This window comes from Capricornis sumatraensis, chromosome X (genome assembly GCF_032405125.1).
Source record: "Capricornis sumatraensis isolate serow.1 chromosome X, serow.2, whole genome shotgun sequence".
In the NCBI taxonomy this organism is placed as follows: Eukaryota; Metazoa; Chordata; class Mammalia; order Artiodactyla; family Bovidae; genus Capricornis; species Capricornis sumatraensis.
Window position 1 is genome coordinate 106,573,204 of NC_091092.1, and position 27,715 is coordinate 106,600,918.

A 27,715-nucleotide genomic window follows, 5' to 3' on the forward strand; every position below is an offset into this window, starting at 1 on the left:
TGGAGGGCTGCAGTCCTTGAAGTTGCAAAGAATTGGACACAACTGAAGCGACTGAGCATGCATGCCATTTCACATAAGGGACTTGAGCACCTGCAGAATTTGATATCCATAAGGGGGCCTGGAATCAATCCTCCGCAGCTGCTGAGGGACAAATGTATATGGTTGTCAACAGAAATGATCAGTAAACCAATCTATGATAGGAATAGAAAGGAATTTTGTTTGAGCCAAACTAAGGATTAAGGAAGCCAAACAAAGGAAGCTGAAGCGCCAGTATTTTGGTTACCTGGCGCGACCAGCCTACTCATTGGAAAAGTCCCTGATGCTGGGAAAGATAGAGGGCAGAAGGAGAAGGGGATGACAGAGGATGAAATGGTTGGATGGCATCACTGATGCAATGTACATGAACTTGGGCAAACTTTGGGAGATGATGAGGGACGTGGAGGCCTGATGTGCTGCAGTCCATGGGGTTGCAAAAAGTTGGACATGACTGGGCAACTGAACAACAAGGACTAAAGCCCAGGAGACACTGTCTCAGATTATTCTGAGGAACTTATGCTAGAGAAGTTACGCTGGAGTTTTCAGCACAGTTTTTTTTTTTTCCATTCAATCAAAATTTATTGAGTAGCAACTGTGTGCCCCAACACTGGGAATACAGTACTTAACAAGAGGGGCACGACATCTGCCCTCATGAGCTTACAGTCTAGCAGCCCACCAGCTAATTAACGTCTGTAATTTTTATATTACTGTCACAGTAAGTGCTCTGAAATGGGCCTGGTGCTAAGAGAAGATTTAACAGAAAGTCTTGACCTACATGGAGAAACCAGAAAAGTTCTCTGTGAAGAAGAAACACTTAAAATTAGCACAATGGGAAATGGAAAAGTGTTGCAAGCAGAGAGAACAGCCTGTGTCCCGGCTCTGAAGCAGGAAGATATTTAATAAACAGAAAGTCAGCCAGTGTGACTGGGACACAGGGAACGAAGAGGGGGTGATGTGAGGTAGAGGCTGATTTATGAAAGGTCTTTAGATTTAGGACTTTCTTCCAAAAGCAGCTGGAAGCCACTGAAGAATTTGCAGGAGGAAAGTTAGATGCTGAGGTTTGTTTTTAGCAGCTCACTCTGCTGTGTGTGGGGGTGATTGTTGTTTAGTTGCTCAGTCGTGCCCAACTCTTTTGCGACCCCATGGACTGTAGCCCGCCAGGCTCCTCTGTCCATGGGATTCTCCAGGCAAGAATACTGGAGTGGGTTGCCATCTCCTTCTCCACAGCACAGTTTTATATCTTGTCAGAACAAAAAATACCATTTTTTGTTTTTTGTCCTGACAAGAAGTCAGGGATCCATTCCTTCAAGATTTCGAAACAACAATAACAAATCAGCATGTACACAGGAGTCAGTATAGCCTTGGTACCTTGGAAGGGCGTCTCATCATTGAAGGAGCACCACCATCGGCAGCCCAGGAAGGGAGGCATTTAATGTTTATTTTTAACATAGACGTTTTTTACTTTTGGTGAATGCACGCTTTTCTTTAAGGATCAAGACAGATGTAGGGTGTTTGTTTGATATGCCACAAACAGGCTGTTTTAGTTAGCATAAACTTTGAGTTTAATCATATATAAGCCAGAATGACTCCCCCATACCTTAGTATGTGAAATTTGCTTCCATTATGGTTCTAGAAACCAAGATGTAGTGCTGGTCCTAGAATCAAGCAGCTGAGTCCTTGGATAAGTCATTTAGCCTGGATTTCCCTTTTCATGTCAGCAAAATGAAGGGATTGAGATAGATCTGTGGTTTCAGTGTGCTCAGTGAAGCCCCAGGTTTCCTACAGGGGTCCCTGAGGAACCACTAGGAGAGAAGGGAAAGAAGAGGGAATACTGGTGAGTGTTCCTCTCCCCTTCAGACAGAACAAGCGAAAGTTTGAATTCTATCAACATCACTTCTAGAACAAATTCACATATAAACAACATTGATTTCACCAGTGAAAAGTCCTTTCTGAAATCTATGTGCTAATTAATAAAAGTACTACTTTGTCAATAAGAGTCCATTTCTGAAATCCATTCTGCTCTGCTGTTGTGCATAACAGAAAGATAGCTGACCACTAGCTTTGCATGTTCTCTGAACAACCATCTCTGATATGAGACTTTTTGATTAAATGTAGTATGTATTCTATTAGGACAATCATTCACTCCTAGTATCTAGATTACAGTTAACTATCCCATAGATAATGCCATACTATCTATGTTGACAGAGTGTAAAGCATTCACTGTAACATAGTTATATATTTAAAGCTATGTTTCATGTTTGCTGAGTCTCACTACATGCCTTACCCTGCCACCCCCCAGCCCATTTAATGGTGATTGTTATAGCTATTTCTGTATTCTTCCAAATGGGACAGATCCAGTGTAACCAGAATCAGTGTAAATCATATTCATAAACTAAAAGCAAAGTTTTCTGGTTGTAGCAACTATAAACTCTAAGACAAATGATCTTCTTGTTGATGAGAGTTGAGGCACTAGTGATGGGAAATACCTATCTTGGGAATTCCCCTGTTTTCATGATTCTACTGGATTGTGTGCTTAATGTTGTGCAAATTAGATCATTTTCTAAACCCATATTTGTTTACTTCCTGTGGGTAAGGCACGACTTTTGTTCATAAATATCGCATGTTAAAGTACCATACATTTAAGCAGTAGTTGTAATTGCTGGTAACTTGATTGCTGTCATCCTCCATTTCATGAAGTATTCTTTTTGATAAGGAGTTATTGTAAAACTCCTTCAAAGAAAATTTGGCTTTTTACCTTCCCTTGTGGGAGAATCTATTAGATAATTTCTCTGTATCTAATTATTCCTTACAAAGCGTAAAATCATTAGACAGGAGACATCAGAATATGTGATGTAAAATTTGGCTTTTAAGTAAGCCATATTGAATTAGTAATAGATCCCTCCTCATGGGGAAAAGGATCTATTGACTTTATAAACATACACAACCTCTTTTGTCTTCAGTCTTATAGAAATCCATTTCTGTCTTTTTCTCCACATTTATTCCTGGAAACCTGCCTGTTATTATCTGGCATTTCATTGCATACCTCTGATGGCACAGAGATGTCATTTTTTGAAGTCTTAGATAGCGATCATAACCACTACATTGTCCTTAAGAAGCAGGTTCAGGAATATTAAAGATACAACAGTTACTTCTCTCAAACCCTGAGATGCCCCACTCTCTCTAGTTCAGTCCTATAACATTAAATTATATTTTAAATGTCTCAGTTCCTGAGTGGGTTTCCACTTCCTAATTCCTGTGAAAATGTATACTACATGCCATTCTAACTAAGTTGTAAGTTTGTGACAACCTGTATGGGCACATGAGCACCACTGTACAACAAATTCTGAATTATAAACCTACCTTCTACAAGAAAAATAACCTTCTTTATTTCCACAGATAGGTTACAGTGGTGAAATACATTTTAGAAATAATCTTTTTCCCACCTCCCTAAGTAATAGGGGGGCTTCCCTTGTGGCTTAGCTGGTAAAGAATCCACCTGCAATGCAGGAGACCTGAGTTTGATCCCTGGGTTGGGAAAATCCCCTGGAGAAGGGAAAGACTACCCACTCCAGTATTCTGGCCTAGAGAATTCCATGGACTGTATAGTCCATGGGGTTGCAAAGAGTCGGACATGACTGAGCAACTTTTTTTTTTTTCAGTAATAGGAAGATGATCCAAATAGGATCTTTTTTTTTAATATTGAAAAATTTTTTTTTATTTATTTTATTTTTTTTTAAATTTTAAAATCTTTAATTCTTACATGTGTTCCCAAACATGAATTGAAGGGTAATTGCTCTACAAAATTGTGTTGGTTGCTGACAAACATCAACATGAATCAGCCATAGGTATACCTATGTCCCCTGCTTCCTGAACCTCCCTCCCCATCCCACCCCTCTAGGTTGTCACAGAATACTGGTTTGAGCCCCCTGAATCACATAGGAAATTCCCATTGGCTATCTGATTTACCTATGGTAATGTGTATGTTTCCATGCCACTTTCTGCATACATCCTACCCTCTATCCCCCCCACCCCCACCCCCATGTCCATAAGTCTGTTCTCTATGTCTGTCTCCATTAGTTCAGTTCAGTTGCTCAGTCATGTCGACTCTTTGTGACCCCATGAACTGTCTCCATCATTGCCCTGCAAATAGGTTCAACAGTATCTTCTTTCTAGATTCCATATATATGCATTAATATATGATATTTGTTTTTATCTTTCTGACTTACTTCACTGTGTGTAATACGCTCTAGCTTCATCAACCTCATTAGAACTGACTCAAATGCATTCCTTTTTATGACTGAGTAATATTCCATTGTATGTATGTACCACATTTTCTTTATCCATTCATCTGTCAGTGGACATCTAGATTTCTTCCACGTCCTAGCTATTGTAAATAGTGCTGCAACGAACATTGGGGTGCATGTGTCTTTTTTACTTGTTGTTTCCTCAGAGTATACCTAGTAGTGGGATTGCTGGGTTACATGGTAGTTTTATTCCTAGTTTTTTTAAGGAATCTCCATACTGTCTTCCATAGTGGCTATATCATTCCCACCAACAGTCAAATAGGATCTTTTTATTTTGCATAATTTTGGTTTTTAGGAAGTGAGATGTCACTTGAAAATTCTAGTAAGACTTAGTTGTTCTAAGGAAAGTTGTGTCCATCCATTTGTGCTAAGAAATGCCTATTTATACCCATTTTAGCAGAAAAAAACTTGAAGGCATTGTATGTACACACACTGACTGAATGATGGTATCAAGTTTAGAAGCAAGGAAATATGAGTGTGACATTTTATAAATTTTTTTTTACAGTATATAAATCTGAGGACAGGATTTGATGGGGAGGGTATCTTGTTGATTTTTGCTTCTTGTTTGTTTTTATTGTTGGTTTGGGAGATGGTGGTTGCTTGGCTTAAAAATAATATATTCTTATCCCCAAAGAATTTGAATGCAATACACTACTCCCACTTAACAAAAATCTTTCCAAGTATAAAATTTTATAGTTACAACTGAGAAAACCTAAGAAATTATACATATAAACCTTAGGTTAACAAATTAGGAGACAGACCCAGATAAATTTGGCAACAAATGTGGAATCATGTAGCCAGTTTAGTGCCAGAGCTGGACAGAAATCCGCATACCTGACTACAAATTTAGGATCTTTCCTCGCTACCATACTCTGCCTGAATTTTCATTTGTCTCAATACAGGGTTGGTAAAAGCAGTGAACAGATATTAGCTTTCTCAGACTTCAACCAGAGAGTCTCAAAAGGCAGTTTTCATATGACTAACAACAGAAGGTTCAAATAAATGGATAACTTAGCATCTTACAAGACTCTGATGCTGGGAGGGATTGGGAGCAGGAGAAGGGGACGACAGAGGATGAGATGGCTGGATGGCATCACTGATTCGATGGACGTGAGTCTGAGTGAACTCTAAGAATTGGTGATGGACAGGGAGGCCTGGCGTGCTGCAATTCATGGGGTCGCAAAGAGTCGGACATGACTGAGCAACTGAACTGAACTAGCATCTTACATAGTCTTTTATGAGAAATTTGCAACTAAACAAGATATTAGATTTATTTAAAAAAGAGAAAAATAACCTCTTAGTATGCAGACTTCTTATAGTTTCAGTCTGTGACACACCAACATTTATACAACACCGACTAGGAACAAACTTTCTATTTGAATAAATAAGTGTTGCAGATTGCTGAAAGTGAAAGTCGCTCAGTCGTGCCCGATTCTTTGCGACCCTATGGACTATATAGTCCATAGAATTCTCCAGGCCGGAATACTGGAGCCAGATTCCCTCCTCCAAGGGCTCTTCCCAACCCAGGGATTGAACCCAGGTCTCCCGCATTGCAGGCAGATTCTTTACCAGCTGAGCCACAAAGCTGAGGCTTTTTAAAAAAAAAAAAAAACAAAAAAAAAACAATGTAACACACCGTACTGCGTGCATCAGAACGTGCCAGCCAGAGCAGGCATGCGCACTAGAAGCAGCGCACTAGAAGCGGCGCACTGCGCATGCGTAAAGATGGCGGGACTCGTGTTCTGAGTGCCGTAGGTCGGTGTGTTTTCTTGCCGCTAGCGTTCCAGCTCCCAGGGCCGTGGGGCAGCGGTGCGCCAGTTTGAGGGCCGGCCTAGCCACATTGAGCATCTGATCACAACAGGAGCCAGGTTCGTGCTTGTCCCCTGGGACCAGTGTGTTGGAAGCGGTGCCCGACTTGAGTGGGAGAAGGCAGGAGAGCTCGTGCAGTGCGAGGCGAGGGCCAGCCGGGCAGCATGAGTCAGCAGCAGCCTGCCTGCGAGCTGCCCAGCTTGCATGTGGACCGGGTGGAGGAGAAGATGGTGTGCGGTGAATCCAAAGACCCCAGCGGCATGGAGGAACTGTGCCCATTAAAAGTAAGCATTAATTTAGAAGATAGTAAGCAACAGGTGTCCAGGAAAAAGGGCCCAGGAATGAAGATACCTCGGTGTTATTCGTCCCTGTCTCGTTTAACTCGAAGATTTATGGCTCTTCTCAGATCTAGTCCTAAAGGTGTTCTTGACTTAAATAAAGCTGCAGAAACACTGGGAGTACAAAAACGAAGACTGTATGATGTCATCAGTGTCTTAAGTGGAATCAAGCTGGTTGAAAAAAAGTCTAGGAACTATATTCAATGGATAGGACCTGATCTTAATGAATTGGAAATACGGCCCGAACAGAGGCAGCTGGAGAGGGAAATTTCTGACTTATCAGCGAAAGAAGCAGCTCTGGATGGATTAATTAAGGATTGTTCTCAACAGTTGGTTGACTTACTAGCGGACAGAGAAAGCCGAAGGCTAACATATGTGTCATATGAAGATATTAATAGCCTTGAAATCTTCCGTGAACAGACTATATTTGCAGTTAGAGCTCCGGCTGAAACCAGCATGGATCTTTTACTTTCCCTGGAAGATTCTGCCGCATTACATATGAAGAGCACCACAGGACCTATCGATGTTTATGTATGTGAAATGGCGGAGGATCTCCCAAGTAATGAAACATCGGATGGTGTAGGAACCTCTTCGTCCGAAAGCGCACAACCAGAAAACCCTTACCCTGAGAAAGAAGATGATCCTCCAGAGCAGAGTGAGGAGTTGCTTGAAGTGAAGACTAATGGCATGTGAGGATCCAGGTATTGAATCTTTGGGGACATCCGGGTGGGTGAATTACACACCAGATGTGATCCTCAGAGGAATAAATCATCCCCTATGCTTTCCCATTCTCCCTTATAGCAATAAGGCCAGGAGTAACTTCGAGCAGTTCACTACTTAGATTACTAGATAATTATGGTTTCTGCATTTGAAAACAACTTTTTTTAACATAAATTTATTTAATTGGAGGTTAATTACTTTATAATATTGTATTGGTTTGGCCATACATCAACATGAATCTGCCACAGGTATACACGTGTTCCCCATCCTGAACCCCCCCTTCCTCTTCCCTCCCTGTACCATCCCTCTGGGTCGTCTCAGTGCACCAGCCCCAAGCATCCAGCATCATGCATTGAACCTGGACTGGCGATTCGTTCCACATATGATATTATACCTGTTTCAGTGCCATTCTCCCAAATCATCCCACCCTCGCCCTCTCCCACAGAGTCCAAAAGACTGTTCTGTACATCTGTCTCTTTTGCTATCTCGCGTACAGGGTTATGGTTACCATCTTTCTAAATTCCATATATATGTGTTAGTACACTGTACTGGTGTTTTTCTTTCTGGCTTACTTCACTCTGTATAATAGGCTCCAGTTTCTTAAAAAAAAATAATTATTCCCTGTTTTTTTTGCCAGTGAAATAGACATCTTGCCTCCTGAGATTACTGCATCACACAGAGTATCACTGAAACTGTTGGGCAGGCTGGATGGACAGCTCTTTGTGGACTCTGCCCTTTGCTGCATGGATAAGTTGTTTTTATTAAAAGAGAAATTGCCTTAATATGGGTTCATGTCTGCAATGGATAGGGGTATGCATGCATCTGGACATGATGTCTTTGTGTATAGTTGTATAATGTTTAGATTGCTTATGAAGTATTTCAAAGTGAGACTTTTTACCCTTGTACAACCTAAATAATGTCTATATGGAAAGTAACATGTATTCTCTAATTTCTCTGGCATTTATAACTGACTAGAACCCTCTGAATGAGGGTTAGAGAAGAGTTTTATCCAAACTTCTGTATGTAGAGGTATCATAAATATGCTGTATACTTAAAGTTTGTAGAATTAATTAATGTATCTCACTATGGTTCCCAGTGCTAAAATTGGACTTCAAGGTCCCTACAGATTGATTGTGTTGGAGCAAACTGGTGGCATGCCCCAGGCTTTGGGGGCAAGTGTAGAAATGCCATCAGATCACAGTTTAATAATTTCTTGCGAGGTGTGAATTCAGTCATGGTGTCAATTGAAAACTATTTTAACCTTTAAAAAAATTAAAAAAAATGTTTACCGTGGACCATTGTTAAAGTCTATTGAATTTGTTACGGTATTGTTTCTGTTCGGTGTTTTTGGTTCTGTGGTCTTAGCTCCTCAACCAGGGATTGAACACACACCCCTGCATTGGAAGGCAAAGTCTTAACCACTGGACCACCAGGGGAGTCCCCTATTTTAACCTTTTTTGCAAGCAGATTCTGTAATAGGTTTCTGTATGTAGCCTTGCTCTTCAGTCAAGGGGGTTTACTTATGATGACCTAATGGTACCCTGCCCTCTCTCCAGCTCTAGTCAATCATTTCCAAGTACCTAGTATTTCCACTTCATTGGGCAAAGCATTTACCGCTCTGTGCCTCAGTTTACTCAGTAGTTTGCCATTAGACTGAGCTCCTTGAGGGACTTTGTCTTATTGTTAAACCCACTGCCTTGCACCAACATCTGGCACATAAAAAGTGCTCCATAAATGTTTGAACAAATCAGTGAGTGAGTCAGTGAATGGTAAAATTAGACTAATAATACTTGGCTTATGTAGCATACAAGGTTCTTGTATCATTGAAATTCATATCTTAAGCTTCTCTTGCTTTCAAAGAAAGAATTGAAGCAACATGAAATTAAGACCATGTATAAAAAGAGCATAGGAATCAAAAATCAAAATATTGGAAGATAATACTGAGCATTTAGGAATTGCACACCTGTGAGTTCCAGTGGCTTTTGCCAGTCCTGCCCCTCTGCTGAACACCAGCCTCCTCCCTCCTAGTAGTCCCTGCCGACTGCCTCTGCCAGTCTGGGAGTGCTCATTGTGCTCCTTGGGCACAGGTGATGAACATGAGAGTTTTAGCAGAAGGTGTGTGTATCGGTCAGGTGCTCCTTGGACAGGGCCAGGCTGTGCATTATAGAGTTGGCAGCTGTCACTTACATGTGATGGCTAAACATGAGAGTGGATGAGGTCACCTAATAAGAGGGAAGGAGAAGAGGAGAGGCCAGTTAACATTTATTTTAAGGGAAAAGACAGCAGAAAAAGCCTTTCCTGAGAGGGAAGAATGAGAGGAAGGGGAAAAACAACTGAAGAAGGTGGTGCCCCCAAAATCCAACAAAGGAAGCATGGCCACAAGTGATAGCATCCTTTCTAAATAGCAGTTTCTTACTTGTGAGATATGACAAATACTCTACTTTGCAAAATGTTCTGAGTAAAATGAGATCATGTAAACAAAAGCCCTCTGTAAACTCGTAAATAACCTCAAAGGGCCTCCTGTCTCTTTCCTCTTCAGATCCACCAACTTTCACTTCTTGTTGCTGTCAGTGTGTTGATCTAGTTCAGCTCACCCCTAGTCCCTTCTACTTCTCAGCTTTCATGTGCGAGAGCAGCTTTCCAGTCTTATAGCCAGGCTCGTGGATGAGGGATGAGTAAACTAATCCTTGTTAAGTCTGCGGGAGCTAGGGCTCCCTTATAGGTGAAACAGAAGTTCTAATGCATCACCTTAGTCTTGGTTTGTTTCTCGGTTTATGAGTTTGAGTCACTTCTGCATAAATAATGTCTTACTATCCTTAATATCCAAAATGATTATGTCAGATATCAAATAACCCAAATATCAGTAGAAAATAATTTAGGATATTTTGTTATAGCTACTCATTCATGCTTCTCTAAATATGTATATCTGTCATGTGTATGATTTTCAATTCTCAGTCCTTCTTAAGAGCTTCTTTCTGATCTTTTGCTAAAATTCTCATGATGACAGACTTATCAGCACACATTTGACCAAAATTGAAGTTAATAAAATTAAGCGTGTAAGGTATGGTAAAGGATACTTCCTTATGAGTTTCTTATAAAATCAAGTCCTTCTTAAATAAGGACCAGAAATAGTCCATAATTTATATTCTGAAGAATTTTTGAAATTTTTGAGAATAATTTTATTTATTTATTCACTTATTTTTGGCTGTGCTGGGGCTTTGTTGCTTCCCAGGCTTTTCTGTAGTTATGGAGATCAGGGACTACTCTCTAGATGTGGTGTGTGGGCTTCTCATTGCGGTGGCTTCTTTTGTTGCAGAGCATGGGTTCGCGGGCACATGGACTTTGGTAGTTGTGGTTCCCAGGCTCTAGAGCACTGGCTTGCTAGTTGTGGCATATGGGCTTAGTTGCTTCATGGCATGTGGGATCGTCACAGATCAGGGATCCATGTCTCCTGCACAGGCAGGCAGATTCTTTACCAAGGAGCCACCAGGGAAGCCCTCAAAATTTTAACTCTCATGATATCCTCAGAATATTTATGAATCATCAAAGTAGCCACTACTTGACACTAACTAATTGAAAGGACCTATGAGATTCTCATAAGGTATTATTAAAGGTATGGGCTACACTGATGGCTCAGTGGTAAAGAATCCACCTGCCAATCCAGGAAATGTGGGTTCAATCCCTGGGTCAGGAAGATCCCCTGGAGGAGGGGAATGGCAACCCAATCTAGTATTCTTACCTGGGAAATCCCGTGGACAGAGGAGTCTGGCGGGGCTATGGTCCATAGGGTCACAAAGGGTTGGACATGGCTTAGTGACTGAACAATGATGAAGGTATGGTGCAGCAGGAGAAAGATGGCTCCTAAGCCCATTTTTAGTCACACAGGATATACTTTGTCTTCTCATTGTGAACAGTCAAAATACATGCAGGATAACCTTGGTCTCAGGGGAGCCAGAGGACAAGTTTATTGAGAATCTTTGATATTTAATGGTCATATAGCTAAAATTAGGCTGCATGCCATCAGTGCAAACCATCAATCTATACATTTTTCAACAAACTGGACAGGCTAGTACAGAGTACCTCCAAGGGCTTTAAACAGCATTGTATAAAGCTTGTACATTTCATCCCAAACTTGACCAAGGGGACCAGACTTCCAGGCATCCCTGGAGTTAAACATACAGACTCACTGCAAGTTAATCCTATCCTTGATCAATTATTCTTTCTTTTCTAAGTGTATTTTTTTTTATCATCTTGGTAAATAAATCTCTTGTTTTTCCTTTAATGAAATAACTGCTACCAGGACAGTGATAACAAATCATATTCTTGTTTATTGAGCTCCAGTCTTTGCCAGGCTCTGAGCAAAGCACTTTATGTCCAATACCTCATTTATAACTGAGGTTGGTGCTGTTATTCCAGTTCTACAGATGAGGAAGGGAAGCTTAGGGTTTTGGCTTTCCTCACATAGCTGTTTGCTTTAATGCCTCTTGCTTACTTTGTAAATGTGTAGCTGATGGGTACCATTTAACAAACTTGGGATACCAGTGAGATCACATTCATTACTCAAAGTAACCACAGCCCCTGAAAATATGAGAATGTCTTTCTTCCTTCCCTTACCAGCCCTGTTCCTGTGGGACATGTAGGAACTCTAGGGTTGCACCTGAAGTCTAGAGGAGTACATCCTGTGAGGAGTGATGAAGATGAAGGAGTAATAGGATGTGAAACTCACCTTCTCCCACAAATAGAGGAGTACATCCTGCCTCCTGCACCGAAGAAAGATAATGGAATGCTAGGCGCATTTGTAGGAAGTCTCCCTTTTATCTTGCTCTTCATATTGTTGCTAGCATATAGTCTTACATTGAAACCAGAGCACCCAAATCAGGCTTTTTGATACCCAGCAATTCCAAGGACAGTAGAGGAGCCACTTCATGAACTGAGGCATAGGTTTGCCCTTGCTGGGCTGGTAGTAATTACCAGCAGCACTAGGGAAAGAGGAGAACACCTTTCTACCCAGCACTTCACTCCCCTCTGCTCACTCCATAACACAGGAAGCCTGATTGCCCAGTGTTTCGGCTACCTAGTGACCCTGTATTTCAGTTTTCATCTCCCTGGCCTCTTCCCCAGACAAGCTGACAGAACTGGAGCAGCTAATTGGGGGAGAACTGAAGGTAACCAACAACTGAGGGGGTGTGACTGGATGGGGTGGGGACTACACTGGATTCTTTTCCTGCTAACTTTACCAGGGCCACAGTAACTAGCCCATGTGACAGGTGTCACCAACTTTCAAGTTCCAAAACGGATCTCAGTTTCCTTCCTCAGAGAAGAAACTTCACAGCCCATTGAAACTTGATGTGACAGATGGATTTGGGAGCACACTGGCAAGACCCAATCTGTCTTCAGAACCCCTAGGTCAGAGGTTCCCAAACTTGCTGAGTTTAAAGTACTCCTAGTTATTGCAGTGACTTTTCAATAACAGCCATAGGCCAAAAGAAATTCCTAGTAGTTCCATTTATGAAGTAATTAGGTCTAAACAACTTAATAGGTATTTATATCTTGACAGCTTGGTCACTTCTTAAAAAAATAATACATACCTCCTATTAATGCACTTGTCAAATATTGTGATTTTTACAAATTGAAGGTTTTTGGCGACCTTGCGTTGTCAGGCGGTAGTTAACATTTTTAGCAATGAAGTATTTTCTAATTACGGTTTGTACATTACTTTTTAAAGATATAATGCTATTGCATACTTAATAGTATATAGTATAGTATAAAAATAACTTTTATGGGCATTAGTTACGTTTATGCTCCTTGGAAGAAAAGCTATGACCAACCTAGACAGCGTATTAAAAAGCAGAGACGTTACTTTGCCAACAAAGGTCCATTTAGTCAAAGCTATTGTTTTTCCACTAGTCAGGTATGTATGTAAGAGTTGGACTATAAAGAAAGGCGAGTGCCAAAGAATTGATGCTTTTGAACTGTGGTGTTGGAGAAGACGCTTGAGAGTCCTTTGGACTGCAAGGAGATCCAACCAGTCCATCCTAAAGGAAATCAGTCCAGAGTGTTCATTGGAAGGACTGATGCTGAAGCTGAAACTCCAATACTTTGGCCATGTGACATGAAGAACTGAATTACTGGAAAAGATCCTGATCCTGGGAAAGATTGAGGGTGGGAGAAGAAGGGGATGGCAGAGGATGAGATGGTTAGACGGCATCACCGACCCAATGGACATGAGTCTGAGTAAGCTCCGGGAGTTGGTGATGGACAGGGAGGCTTGGCGTGCTGCAGTCCATGGGATCGCAGAGTCAGACACAACTGAACGACTGAACTGAACTTATGTGCATTAGGAAACCAAAAAACTCACACTTTGTTTTGATATTTCTTTTAAATAGCCATGCAGTTACTTACTAATTGGATGTGTCTATCTTTTGAGGATCACAAAATTTCTCAAACATTCTCACTTCTTCTCACACATAGCACCTGGTTTTTGTTTTTTTTTTTTAATCACAGCTAAAATCCACCTTCTGTGTAGAACTACCTTATATTAACCCTAAATTTCACATCTGTCCCTTTCTTTCCCTTCCTTTTGGCACCATTCTAAAGCATGATCTTATCATTTCTTAACCTGGTCTAATGTAAGTAGCGTTTTTCCTGGCCTTTATCCCTCCATTTTCTCCTCATCTTACCCCTAAATCTGTTGTACATAAAAACATTTTTCTAGGTTTTTCTCTGTGAAGTATTGGTCTAAAATCTTGAATGCTATCAAATAGTTTAAATATTTTAGCCTAACATTCAATGCCTCATGACATGGCTATCAAGCCATTTCAAGTTCCATTTCCCTCTCTTCCTTTTTGAATGGTGAACTCTGCCCTACTGGCAAGCTCATTATTCCTTATTTATGGCCCTAGGTTTATTTGATTCTAGGCCCTCACTCACTTTTTTGTTTTCATAGGGTGTCTTTCCTCACCATCTTTGCATGTCCCTGAAAGGCCAGCCCTAATACACTTCACTCGTCTTTCTCCAGGCCTCTCTCCCATCCACCCACATACCTATCCAGAAGAAATTTGCCTGCCTGCTGACCTCAAACAGCATATATCTGGTTCATCTTCCATTAGGGCTGTTTGTATATCTCTTATCTTCATTATCTGCACCAAAGAACCTTGAGGGCAAAGGCCATTTCCTATTGATCTTTGTGACTTGTCATTATCTCATTGTACATAGTCTGTGTTCAGTAAATAAGTCCTAAAGAAAAAAATTTGCTCACTTAAAAGAAAAATGTAAACATTTGCCACTTTAAATAATGGCTCTTTGAGTAAATTCAAACCCAAGATGAGAGAACTGATTAGATAAGTGGAGTAGAGATTTTCCACATGAGCTGTTAACTTTCAGGCCCTGCCATCTGCTGTTTTTCAGCAAGTATATGGACATGATTTTACCTAGATAAAGATTTTTGACATTAAAATATCAGTTTTGGTATCCTGCAGTGTTAAAAGTATGCAACATGACTATGTATTTTGGTTTAAGGGAGTAATTTAGGGAGTTATTTGAGAAGTCATCTTATTTCACTTATTTTTATTGTTTTCTTTTGAAGAGAAAGCATGGGTGAGAGCTATTCATTTTGAAATTATGAAAAAGTAGCTATGTTTTTTAAATTAATATACTTATTTTATAGTGGTATTCAGTCTTAAGAGTTGAAATATTTTCCTTAGTGAGGATGTTCCCTAACTGAATTGAAAGAAAACAGCTTAGGTTTTTCGTTATGTACTTTAATGAGACAAGAACATGTTTGAATACCACCTCAGTGTTGTGTTCTCAGAGTAGATTTACAGTCTGTATACTTGTCATATCATGTCATCTCTGATGAAGGCGTACACATGATTCTGGACAGCTCTGGGGTACCTCACACATTTTGATGAAAAGGAGGTATAGGAAAGTAATCAACCTTAGTTTCAAACATTAAGTCCAAACACAAGCCCCTGCATCATGGAGACTGCCCAGCGTTTTAGGAAAAAATAGTCTGATCTTACCTTATAGGTCCAAGATGCCACCTTTCCCTGATTTTGTTTTCTCATAGAAAGGATCCCAATTCTGACATCACCCATTAGATTTCCAAATTACTTTGATTAGGACTGGCAGATACTCTTCCACAATTTCCTGTTCCCTAATATATGGCAGATATGTTGTTGTTGTTCAGTCACTAAGTTGTGTCCGACTCTTCGCGACCCCATGGACTGCAGCATGCCAGGCTTCCCTGTCCTCTGCTATCTCCTGGAGTTGCTCAGACTCCTGTGAGCCAGTGATGCCATTCAGCCATCTCATCCTCTGTCACCCCTTCTCCTTTTTGTCTTAGGTCTTTCCCAGGACATAACTAATCTGTAATAGTATCTTTCCTACTGGTCAGATTCTTATTCCAACTGATAACTTCTAATTGACCATATTTGGCAAGTGAGATAAAAACCTACTTGCCAGGTTATTGCATCTAGAGATCTCAGTATTATATGACGTTGCCTCCCAGTACAAGAAATACACAGGAGATGTTTGTAGAATGCTGTTGTTAATTTGGTTAGGCTGGAATTAGAAGGGCTGTATCCTGCTGTACATTACCTTATAGTTGTGTGATCTGAATTAGCCTGCATTTTGATTTTAGGAGTCAGCTTCTTTCCTTGACACATTTTTCAATGTAGACAGCATGTAAGATTTTCCCTTAGGAGAATTTAGGGTTTTTTCCCTCTTAAAAGCTTAAAATACAATATTATTGATTGGTTTATTTTAAAGAAAACTGTCACCAAAAGCCAAGGAAGCCTTAGACTTCATTGACATATCTGAAAGTGAAAGTTGCTCAGTTGTGTCTGACTCTTTGCGACCCCATGGACTATATAGTCCATGGAATTCTCCAGGCCAGAATACTGGAGTGGGTAGCCTTTCCCTTCTCCAGGGGATCTTCCCAGCCTAGGGATCGAACCCAGGTCTCCCACATTGCAGGTGGATTCTTTACCAGCTGAGCCACCAGGGAAGCCCAAGAATACTGAAGTGGGCAGCTTATCCCTTTTCTGGCGGATCTTCCTGACCCAAGAATCAAACCAGGGTCTCCTGCATTGCAGGCAGATTCTTTACCAGCCGAGCTACCAGGGAAGCACAATTGACATATCTAGTGTGTTTAGAAACAAGGAAGCTGATAGCCATGATTAGTGTTGTACTTGTCAGACCACACTCAGTGTAGAATATGGCATTTAATGTGATAAAGATGATACAGGGACACCTATGTATTTTTCTAATATATGACCAGCAGATGAAGGAACGAGACATGTTTATCCTAGAAAAGAGAAGCCTCAAGGGAAGTCAGTTACCATCTTCATGTATTAGTTGGCTTATTATATGGAAGAGAATTGTTTCTCATTGCCATAAATAAGACTAGTGACTAAGAAGTTGTTAATTCAATGAAATGTCCCTTGGAAAAGGGCTCCATAGTCAAATAAATGTGACATACGTGTGTGTTGTGTTTGTTTTCTGGAGATTTCATATATATATATTAAATACATAGTAAGAGTCCTAAAAAGTCATACTGTAAAAGATCTTTTTACATTTGTTAATCCCGGCATTCCATAAACACCTTCCTCAGAACTAGTTTTCTAAGGAGCTCCCATTTGAGTAGTGGTTTTGGAACTGTGGGAGTGGGCCCAGCAGCACCAGCATGACCTGGGCTCTTACTTCAAATGCAGCTTCTTGGCTCTACCCCAGCCCTGTGCAATCAGAGACTCTGGGAGGTAGGCCCAGCAGGATGTGTGATAGTAAGTCCAACAAGAGATGCTCATGCAGCTAAGCTGTGAAAAGCACTGGCAGAAAATTCAACTATTACTCTCCAACTCAGCAGCACCCTTTTATGTTCTAGGATTTCTTCTAATGATTTTTTTTATGATTTTGTGATCCATTTTTATCGCTACTTAACCCTTCTGAGGCACAGAAAGAAGGAAGACATACCATAGTTTTCAGTGTACCCATCTAGCTTGTATCAATTTGAATATTTAAAGAATCCTAAGTAATGAATCCATATCCTCTATAAAGTCAAATACACATTTCTAAAATTGAGGTAAACCTTAAATTCATTCCTGTTGTTGCCATTTTTAAACGAGTATTTACTTATTTTCATTTAACTTCAAAATGTTTTTTTCCCCCCCAAAATGTGGCCTTTATTTTTTCCCTTAATGTTCTGAAGGATCTATTATGTACCTTGTCACATGTCAGAGGTCTTTAAGATTAGCGTGTTTTCTAATTTATTTGCACTAGCAGAAGATTAAATTCTGGTAGCATTCTATTTATCTCTTCAAACAAGCATGACCATTTTAGACAAATGTAATTGAAGTATAGTTTAAAATTAATCTGTACATAAAAATTATTTCCCACAAGTGTGCATTATAACCATTGCCTTATTTTACTGGGTATTATGAATGTGCATTTTGAATGTTTATATGAAATGCCTCTACAAGTCAGACAGAACAATTTTCTATTTCCGAAGGACATCAAAATGGGGTTAAATATATTAACGTGTCAAAATATATTCAAGCTAAGTGCATTTAGAACAAAATGATTATTAATATCCTTTGGAATGAATTATGGCCAAATTTATCTTAATTTCTTGATAGTATTTTGTCACCTCTTCCTTTCACATGAGTAAAGGTGCTTTGGGTTTACATAATTAGGTCAAATGGAGTTTTATTTATTTTTAGTTAGGGGTAACAAAGACTGATAGTCCACAGACTGGATTTTTATTTCATTGCTGCTATCCACCAGCAGAATGCCTGGGGCATCCTCTTACAGTAATGAATGCATGCGTGTACTGGTTTCATTATTGCTATGTTTAAACACCCATGGTTGGCAGGAATGTGCTAAAGTCTGGATATAGGATAGTTCATCATGTCCCTGTCCCTGCCCAGGGCAACTGCCACTGAAAGGACACACATGATGAGGAAGACAGCAGATGGGGTGGTTGAGAGCCGAGCGTTACTTCCTTGCTGACCTAGAGAAAGAGGTTGAGGGTGTTGGCTATGTTCTTTAAAAAGCGTCTAGCAGACTTCATCTTGTACAGTAACTTTCCACATGTATTTTTGATTACAGTGTTATGCTTATTACTATATCTCTTTGTAGTTTTCCTCACCGGAGAAAAAGCCAATTCAGTATTAAAACGCTACCCAAGAGCGAATGGACTCTTTGAAGAAATAAGACAGGGCAACATTGAGCGTGAATGCAAAGAAGAAGTCTGTACATTTGAAGAGGCAAGAGAAGCTTTTGAAAATAATGAAAAAACTGTGAGTATATTGGCAGTCTTTTAAAATATTCATAAATTTGCCTACCTTTGTGATGTATATTTAAAACCTGCATTCCCAAATGTGTGCGTTGCTATCAGTTAAAAACTAACCTCTTGAAGAGCTAACTCTAAATGTGGCCTCTAAGAACACGGTGTGGGTCAGAGGCCTCGGTCCACTTTCCTGTGTGCTGATCTGTGTTTGAGGGCTCCATTTCCATAGAACCCTGCTGAGCTGAGTTTGATCATCCGTGTAAGGGGTAAGTAAGCTTGTTTTACTCAAGGCTTTGTCCAGAAAAGTTGCAGATACCATCATGACCCTACCATGCTTGATCACAAAGTACAGAGAAAGCTGATAGATAGTGATGCTGTTTTAAAACATTTTACTTCTACCAGAGAAAAGACATATCAGAACTCCCCTCCCCACTCTGACAATGCTTTACAGAAGGAAATGATGTTTCAGAGAGGTAGGTATTGTATAAAGATCCACTCCTGTACGCTGCTGTGAAAATAACACTACTTGAGAAACAAGTGATGTTGGATGTGCTCAGGGGACATCAGATAATCTCAGGAGCAGTGGATGCAGAAGTTTTAAAGAAAGATGATGTGGTTCCAGGGGGTAAGAGGAAGGAGTTCAAGGAGAGATGATCAGAGAGGCAGTGTCGCTAGATTTTGGTGTGCACAGCAAAGGCAAAATCAGTGTGTAAAGTGATCAGTTGTGAGCGTCAGGGTTTTTAACTCTGAAGTCCCACAGGTGAAAACAGGGAAAAGAATACATCATCTATCATGCCATCATGCAATCACAAAACACTCTTGTCTTTTAAATTTCTTTCCAGCTTTTTTCTGTTGTATCTGCTTACTCCTTGTGGGTTTTTTTCTTCCCATACTTTTTCTTCTTATAAAAGTAATACATGTTTATTGTAGAGACATTGAAAATATGGTAAAACATAAAAATGAATAAAATCACTCGAATTTTTAGTACTATCAGTTTTATAATTTTGGTATTTATCATTCTAGCCTATTCATAGTACATAGATAATTTTAATGACAATAGGACTATAGTATAAATAGTATTTTGTAGTATGGAGTTTCTGATAAAACCTGGCTCATGTACTTAAAAATTAGGTTTTGATATTGTGTTTTTCCAAAAATGTACAAATTTTAGGTACTCTACTGTGGTTTTTATAAAGGTAGTACCTTTTCATCCTGCTTTATCATGTTCCTTTAAAGGAAAGGTAAGAACTTTGGTGGGAAGATACTTTGACACTATGTAAAAATATTCTGTTCTCCACCAAACTTCTACCCCCTAGTTTTAACAACTAGTTTTAACATCTGCTATTGATAGTTCTTGACTGAATCAATTAAATTCTAGTTTAACATAATGCTAAATGATGAGTTTCTGACTCCATCGTTCTATGTACATTTGTTAGCTGGCAGTCCACTATGGGCAAAAATTTTCCCTTGATCTATCTATCTTTCATAAATCATTTTATTCTGTGAGTTATAATCCATTACTGTCAGTGTTTTGATCAAAATATCTTAAATTTGGCTAATGGAAATTTCTTCAAACCAGCTTCTCTGTCTCTTTGACATGTTCTTATCATTTTTGATTTTTTTTTTTAAACTTTTTGGCCCAGCAAGGTACTCCAGGATACTGTTGTACTTTCCCTGCCCTGGTCTTGGCATTGGTTGTTTCTCTGAGGAGCCTTGCTTACTTTTAGTTAGGAATAATATTTAGAAACCAAGATCTGGGAGCTAGAGTGTTTTCATTGCCATCAGAGTATCACTGTTTCTGGAGGTTCCAACAGCAGAGCGAGGGAAAAAAATGATACATGTATATGCATATAAATATGTGTGTGTGTGCACACGCATGTGTCTGTGTGTGTTAGGGACCTGCATATTCATCCTGCTAATCTTCAGTTCCAACACCCCTCAGGGTTTTTGTTTTCCCCATTCTATATTTGTATGTGAAATGTAAATATTCTCCATAGATGTTCTTCCACAGTGAGAAGCCTGGCTGTCAATTACACCAGTATATTAACTCATTTGCCCAATTCTACAGCACACATACGGTGGTTTCATTATTTTAATGCCCATATCATAATAGGGAGGGAAAAACATTTATGTTCATCCATCTGTCCCTTCTGAAAGTCATTCTGTATGTATTCACAGAACTTACCCTGTTTAAAAAAAAATCTGGACGGGACTTGCTTGTAAGGATGTGTTACCATTTTTTCCGCCGGTCTGTTGTATTTTGGCATTAAGTAGTTTCCACTATTTTTACAATTACAGATAATGCCATGGTAAATCATTTTGCATGATAGGAAGTACATCTTCAGTATAAATTCTTGGAATTGGATTGCTTATCAAGGGTTGATGTGTGTGTAGGTTTGTTAGAATTTGCCAGAAAGCTCGTACTGTTTTACATCCCCCCCAAGATATTTGAGAGAGTGCCTATCCCTCACAGTCTGACTAGCAGGGTGTGACATGGTATCTTGGTTGTGTTTCAGTTTACATTTCTCTTATGAGCGAAGTTGTGTATTTTGCCATGTATTTATGGGCCATTATTATATCTATTTTGTGTGTTGTCTTGGCCTTTTGTTCATTTTTTTCCTATCAGATTTATGGTCCTTCCCATGCCCCCCCACCCCGAATTTTTAGAAAATATATTAGAGATACTAGCCTTTATTGGTGATACATTTCAAATATGTGCTTGCAATTGTCATTTATATTTTGACTTTGCTTATGGGTTTTACTTATGCAGTTTTTTTTTCATTTTCATTGTAGCTAAACATTAAACAAGTAGTTTATTGAATCTAGATTTTAAATCATACTAGAAAACCTTCCTCTTAGTCCCTGATTATAGAGGAATTCACACAATTTCTTTTAATATATTTGAATTTTTACATTTGGTCCTCTGATTCACTTAGTTTATTCTTGGGTGTGGTGTGAGTTATGGATCTGATTGTTTTTCATGTAGCTATCCAGTTGTCCACGCACAATTTGTTACGAAGTCCTTCTTTGCCCCAGTGATTTTAGTTACCTTTTACCATAACCCAATTTCCATGTGTACTTAGTGAATTTCAGGATTGTTCATATTCTAGTCCATTGGTCCATCATTCTACTTAAATGCTAGTCCCACACTGCTTTAATTATAGAAGATTGATAGCATATTTAATATAAATTACAGCTAGTTTCCTTTATAAGCTTTTTCAGTGTTTTGTTCTCATATGCCTATTTTTCCATATAAATTTTAGTATTAATGTGTCTAGCACAGAAAAAAAGTCATTTGTCAGTGTTTTTATTTGGATTTCTTTCGGTTTATAAATTAACTTAGGGAGAACTAACATCTTTAAGGTATTAAATCACCCTCTCAAGAAGAGATTTCTTTCTGTTTATTGAAGTAAGGAAAGTTTTACTGTTTTCAGAAATGTTTTATTGTTTTCATCATATAAGTTTTGCACATTCCTTAGGTTGGTTCCTGTTTCTTTGTTGCTATTGTAAATGGGTTGTTCTTTTCCATGAAAAATTCTAACTGGTTATTATTTGTGAATGTGTGAGCTATTGATGTTTTTTAAACCTTATTGAGTTACATACAATTAACCGCACGTATATAAACTGTACAACTTGGTAAGTTTTAACATATGCATACACCTATGAAACCACAGTGAAGATAGTAAATAGATTCATCACTCCCAAAAGCCCCATTGTAATTCCTCCTTCCCACCTCTCCCCATGATCAAGACCACCCCCAGGCAATGATTCATCTGATTTTTGTTGCTACTGCTGCTGCTGCTGCTAAGTCACTTCAGTCGTGTCTGACTCTGTGCAACCCCAGAGACGGCAGCCCACCAGGCTCCCCCATCCCTGGGATTCTCCAAGCCATTTCCTTCTCCAATGCGTGAAAGTGAAAAGTCAAAATGAAGTTGGTCAGTCATGTCTGATTCCTAGCGACCCCATGGACTGCAGCCTACCAGGCTCCTCCATCCATGGGATTTGCCAGGCAAGAGTACTGGAGTGGGGTGCCATCGCCTTCTCCATTTGTTGCTACAGATTAGTATATATTTTCTAGAATTTTCTATAAGTGAAATCATAACATTATGCACTCTTTTGTCTGACTCAGCATAATTATGACTCTTTTGTTACTCAGCATAATTATGTTCAGATGTATCCATAGTTCACATAACAATAGTTATTTTTATTGCTGAATAGTATATCATTGTATGTATATGGACATTTGAGTTGTTTCCAGTGTGAGGTTATTACAGATGAAGCTGCTATGAATATTCATGTCCTGGGCTATTGACTTTTTAAAATTAATACCATATATATTTATTTTGACTTGAATTCTAAGAAATCCTATGGTCCAAGTTAAACTTTCAAGGATGCATTAGATTTTTAAAATTTTTTTATTTTGAGATAATTATAGATTCTTAGAGAATTGCAAAGATAACACAGAGAGGTCCCACCAGAGCCTTTATCTACTTTACCCTAGTGGTTACATCTTACATAATAGTAGTACTGTATCAAAACCAGGAAAGTGACATTGGTACAACCTGTCTGTATAGTTCTATGCCATTTTACACTTGTGTAGACTCCTGTAACCACCACTACAGTTAAGATGCAAAATGCTTTCATTATTACAAAATCTTCCTTAATAGTCACATCGTTTCTACCACCACTAACATCCCTAACCTCTGGTAATCACTCTTCTGTTCCCTACGTGTGTCATTATAAGAATGTTATATAATTGGAATCATATAATATGCAACCTGTTTATATTGTCTGTTTACACTCAACATAATGCTCTTGACTTCATCCAAGTTCGGTGTGTATCACTAGGTCATTCTTTTTTATTGCTGAGTAGTATTCCATGGTAATGGGCTTTCCTGGTGGCTAAGATGGTAAAGAATCTGCCTGCAATGTAGGAGACCCTAGGTTCGATCCCTATGATGTATCACAGTTTTTTTAAACCATTCTCTCATTGAGGGTCACCTGAGTTGCTTCCTGTTTGAGGCTATTTCAAATAAGGCTGCTATGAATATTTGTGTACAGGTTTTTATGTGAACATCAGTTTTCATTTCTCTGGGGTAAATCCCCAGGAATATATTTGTTGTAAGTATATGTATAGTTCTGTAGGCTACTGACAGAGTAATTTACTCTCCAGCACTTGGTGTCATCACTGTTTTTTTGTTTTTAGTCATTGTGATAGGTGTGTAGTGATACATTGTGATTTTAATTTCCGTTTCCTTAGTGGCCATAGAAACATCATTTCATATGCTTATTTTCCATTTATATATTTTCTTCTGTGAAATCTTTCTTCCTATCTTTTGGTTACCTTCTGATCAGATTTTCTTGTATTTTTGAGTTTTCTGTATATTCTGGATGCAAATCTGTGGTTAGATATGTGTTTTGTAGGCTATTGATTTTTATGTGTTAATTATAGATCATACTACCTTACCAATGGCCTCTTTTGTTTCCTTCAAGGTGAGTGATGAGGTCTTGATGGCTTCCCTCTCTGGCCCTTAATGCATATCAGTGCTTCTCTATATCCTTTCCTGCCCTCAGAGACAGGATGCTGCATTTCAGCAATATTCAAAGCAAATCGAAGAAACTCTTTCAGCAATTGCTTTGTGCTCTCCAGCATCACCTTTTCCCTCTCTATAGAATCATTCTCATTAGCCTACCCACCTTTTAGGGGAAAAAAAAAAACAACTTTCTCTCACCCTCTTATCTCCCTCCAGCAATAACCTCATTTTTGCCTTGTCTGTACTCACACCCCTGGTGAGCTTTTCCTAGTTTGTGGCTTGAAATGTTAATGACTCCCAAATTTATATCCTTGAGTCCTGGAGAGTTACCTTGAAATGCAGACCCAGGTGACTGACTGCCTACTCAGCACCTCTTGGAATTGCCACAGCCTTTCTGATCTCAGTGGTTTGTTGTTTAGTTGCTCAGTTGTGTCTGACTCTTTGTGACCATGGACTGTAGCCCACTAGGCTCCTCTGTCCACGAGATTTTCTAGGCAAGCATACTGGAATAGGTTGCCATTCCTTCTCCAGGGGCTCTTCCCCACACTGGGATCGAACCCATGTCTCTTATGTCTCCTGCATCAACAGGCAGATTCTTTACCGCTGAGCCACCAAGGATAGATCCCACTCTAATCTCGGTATGTGGTAGCCATATATCTGTCCATCTCTTTGCTAAGCCCCAAACCTTGTTGCCACCCCTGACTCTTCTTTTTCATATCCACACTCCATCTGCCAAGAGTGCTGATATATTCATATTCAGAATAGAACCACCTCTTAGCCTGTCTTCTTGGTACCACTTTACGTCCAAGCCACCATCACTCTCTCATTCGTATGATTTCTTGGCCACCTCGTCATTGGTCATTCTCAAAATAGCAGGCTAGAGTGATCCTTACAAGTGTCTCCTCTGTAACAGCTTCCTGTCTTCCTCAATAAACTTGCAGGGGGTCAGAATCACCCACGGGACACTGCACCATAAGTCCTCATCTCTGTCCACTCCATACCTCCACCACAGCTGCAGGCACTTCTGTATTGCATCTCCTGTGACACATCACTCCTTGGTCACTTTCCTGTGGCTTCCTTGTGGCTCCATACACACATGTAGCATGTGTCCTGCCTCAGGGCTTTGGCACTTGCTCTTTCCTCTTCCAGGTGGATGTTTCTGAGCTCTGTCACCACTCACTTATCAGCATCTGACGTGTATTCATGGTATTTGTTAACTGTTAGCTCTGACAGCAGCGTTTCTCTACTGTTTTGTTCATAGCTATAGTCTTTAGCATATGAAACAGTGCCTGCGCATCTAGGCATTAAAGAAACATTTGATGAAGTAATGAACGAATGTATTGGTGTATTATGAAGTCCATTTAATTTATAGGAAGTAGTGATCTGATGACTTTTGGCATTTGCTTTCTAGTCTTGGACTACATGTGTGTAAGCAGTTGTGTCTGACTCTTTGTGACCCCATGGACTGTAGCCCACCAGACTCCTCTGTCAATGGAATGTACCAGGTAGGAATACTGGAATAGGTTCCCATTTCCTCCTCCAGGAGACCTTCCCAATCCAGAGATCAAACCTGCATCTCCTGCGTCTCCTGCATTGACAAGCAGATTCTTTACCACTGAGCCACCTGACAAACCACCTGCAAGTTAATTGACTACCTTTTTGTTTACTAAAACCTTGCACTCAGACCAGTTTACACATAATTATTTTCCTTATCCCCAAATCTGAACTTCATGAAGTTTAAAGTATGATTTAGGTAGAATTTTTTGTTGTTTTCATTGGTTTTTTACCTAATTGGGAATATAAGTCTAATTGTGAGATACAGTAGAAGTAAATGTGTTATGCTTCATGGTCCTCATTTTTGGCAATGTAGGAATTTGTGCAGATTCACTCAGATGTCATCTGCTGGGTGCCTGCTACATAACAGACACAGGACATTCAGCAGTGAATGTGCTGACCCTCCCTCCTGGCTTTGAGATCTGGGAAAGGCAGGCATGCAAAAAAGCTCAGTTCAGTTCAGTCACTCAGTCGTGTCACTCTTTGTGACCCCATGGACTGCAGCACACCAGGCTTCCCTTTCCTTCACCATCTCCTGGAGGTTGCTCAAACTCATGTCCATCGAGTTGGTGATGTCATCCAACCATCTCATCCTCTGTCATCTCCTTCTCCTCTGCCTTCAATCTTTCCCAGCATCAGGGTCTTTTCCAATGAGTTACTTCTTCACATCAGCTGGCCAAAATATTGGAGTTTCAGCTTCAGCATCAGTCCTTCCAAAGAATATTCAGGACTGATTTCCTTTAGGATGGAGTGGTTTGATCTCCTTGCAGTCCAAGGGACTCTCAACACCACACAGTTCAAAAGCATCAGTTACTTGGTGCTCAGCTTTCTTGATAGTCCGACTTTCACATCCATACATGACTACTGGAAAAACCATAGCTTTGACTAGACGGACTTCTGTCGGCAAAGTAATGTCTCTGCTTTTTAATATGCTGTCTAGGTTTGTAATAGCTTTCCTTCCAAGGAGGAAGCATCTTTTAATTGCATGGCTGCAGGCACCATCTGCAGTGATTTTGGAGCCCCAGAAAATAAAGTCCATCACTGTCTCCATTGTTTACCCATCTATTTGCCTTGAAGTGTTGGGACCAGATGCCATGTTTCTTTTTTTTCAATGTTGAGTTTCAAGCCAGCCTTTTCACTCTTTTCTTTCACTTTCATCAAGAGGCTCTTTAGTTCCTTTTTCCTTTCTGCCATAAGTATGGTGCTATCTGCATATCTGAGGTTATTGATACTTCTCCTGGCAATCTTGATTCCAGCTTGTGCCTCATCCAGCCCTGCATTATAAGCAAGGTGACTATATACAGCTTTGACGTACTCCTTTCCCAATTTTGAACCCATCTGTTGTTCCATGTATGGTTCTAACTGTTGCTTCTTGATCTACATACAGGTTTCTCAGGAGGCAGGTAAGGTGGTGTGGTAGTCCCATCGCTTTAAGAATTTTCCAGTTTGTTGGGATTCACACAGTCAAAAGCTTTAGCATAGTAAATGAAGCAAAATTACATGTTTTTCTGGAATTCTCTTGCTTTTTCTATGATCCAACGGATGTTGGCAATTTGATCTCTGATTCCCCTGCCTTTTCTAAATCCAGCTTGAACATCTGGAAGTTCTCAGTTCATGTACTGTTGAAGCCTACCTTGGAGAATTTTGAGCATTGCTTTGCTAGCATGTGAGATGAGTGCAATTGTGTGGTAGTTTGAATATTCTTTGGAATTACCTTTCTTTGAAATTGGAATGAAAACTGACCTTTTCCAGTCCTGTGGGCACTGTTGAGTTTTCCAAATTTGGTGGCATACTGAGTGCAGCACTTTCACAGCATCCTTTTAGGATCTGAAATAGCTCAGCTGGAATTCTATCACCTCCACTGGCTTTGTTCATAATGATGTTTCCCTCAGGCCCACTTGACTTTGCATTCCGGGATGTCTGGCTCTAGGTGAGTGATTGTTATCTGAGTCATGAAGATGTTTTTTGTATAGTTCTTCTGTGTATTCTTGCCACCTCTTCTTAATATCTTCAGCTTCTGTTAGGTCCTTTATTGTGCCCATCTATACATGAAATGTTCCACTGGTACCTTTAATTTTCTTAGAGAGATCTCTAGTCTTTCCCAGTCTATTGTTTTCCTCTATTTCTTTGCAT

At 39.8% G+C, this 27,715-nt stretch overlaps 1 protein-coding gene and 1 pseudogene across 1 annotated transcript in view; both read left to right on the forward strand.

Moving 5' to 3' along the window:
* The window catches only part of PRRG1 (proline rich and Gla domain 1), a 143,253-nt gene that overhangs the window by 62,291 nt on the left and 53,247 nt on the right, over positions 1 to 27,715 (forward strand). The window contains exon 3 of the mRNA XM_068962200.1: positions 18,344 to 18,504. Coding sequence (XP_068818301.1) covers positions 18,344 to 18,504 — 161 coding nt within the window. The remainder of the gene's footprint in view (positions 1 to 18,343; positions 18,505 to 27,715) is intronic.
* LOC138071026 (transcription factor E2F6 pseudogene) lies at positions 6,542 to 7,180 on the forward strand (annotated as a pseudogene).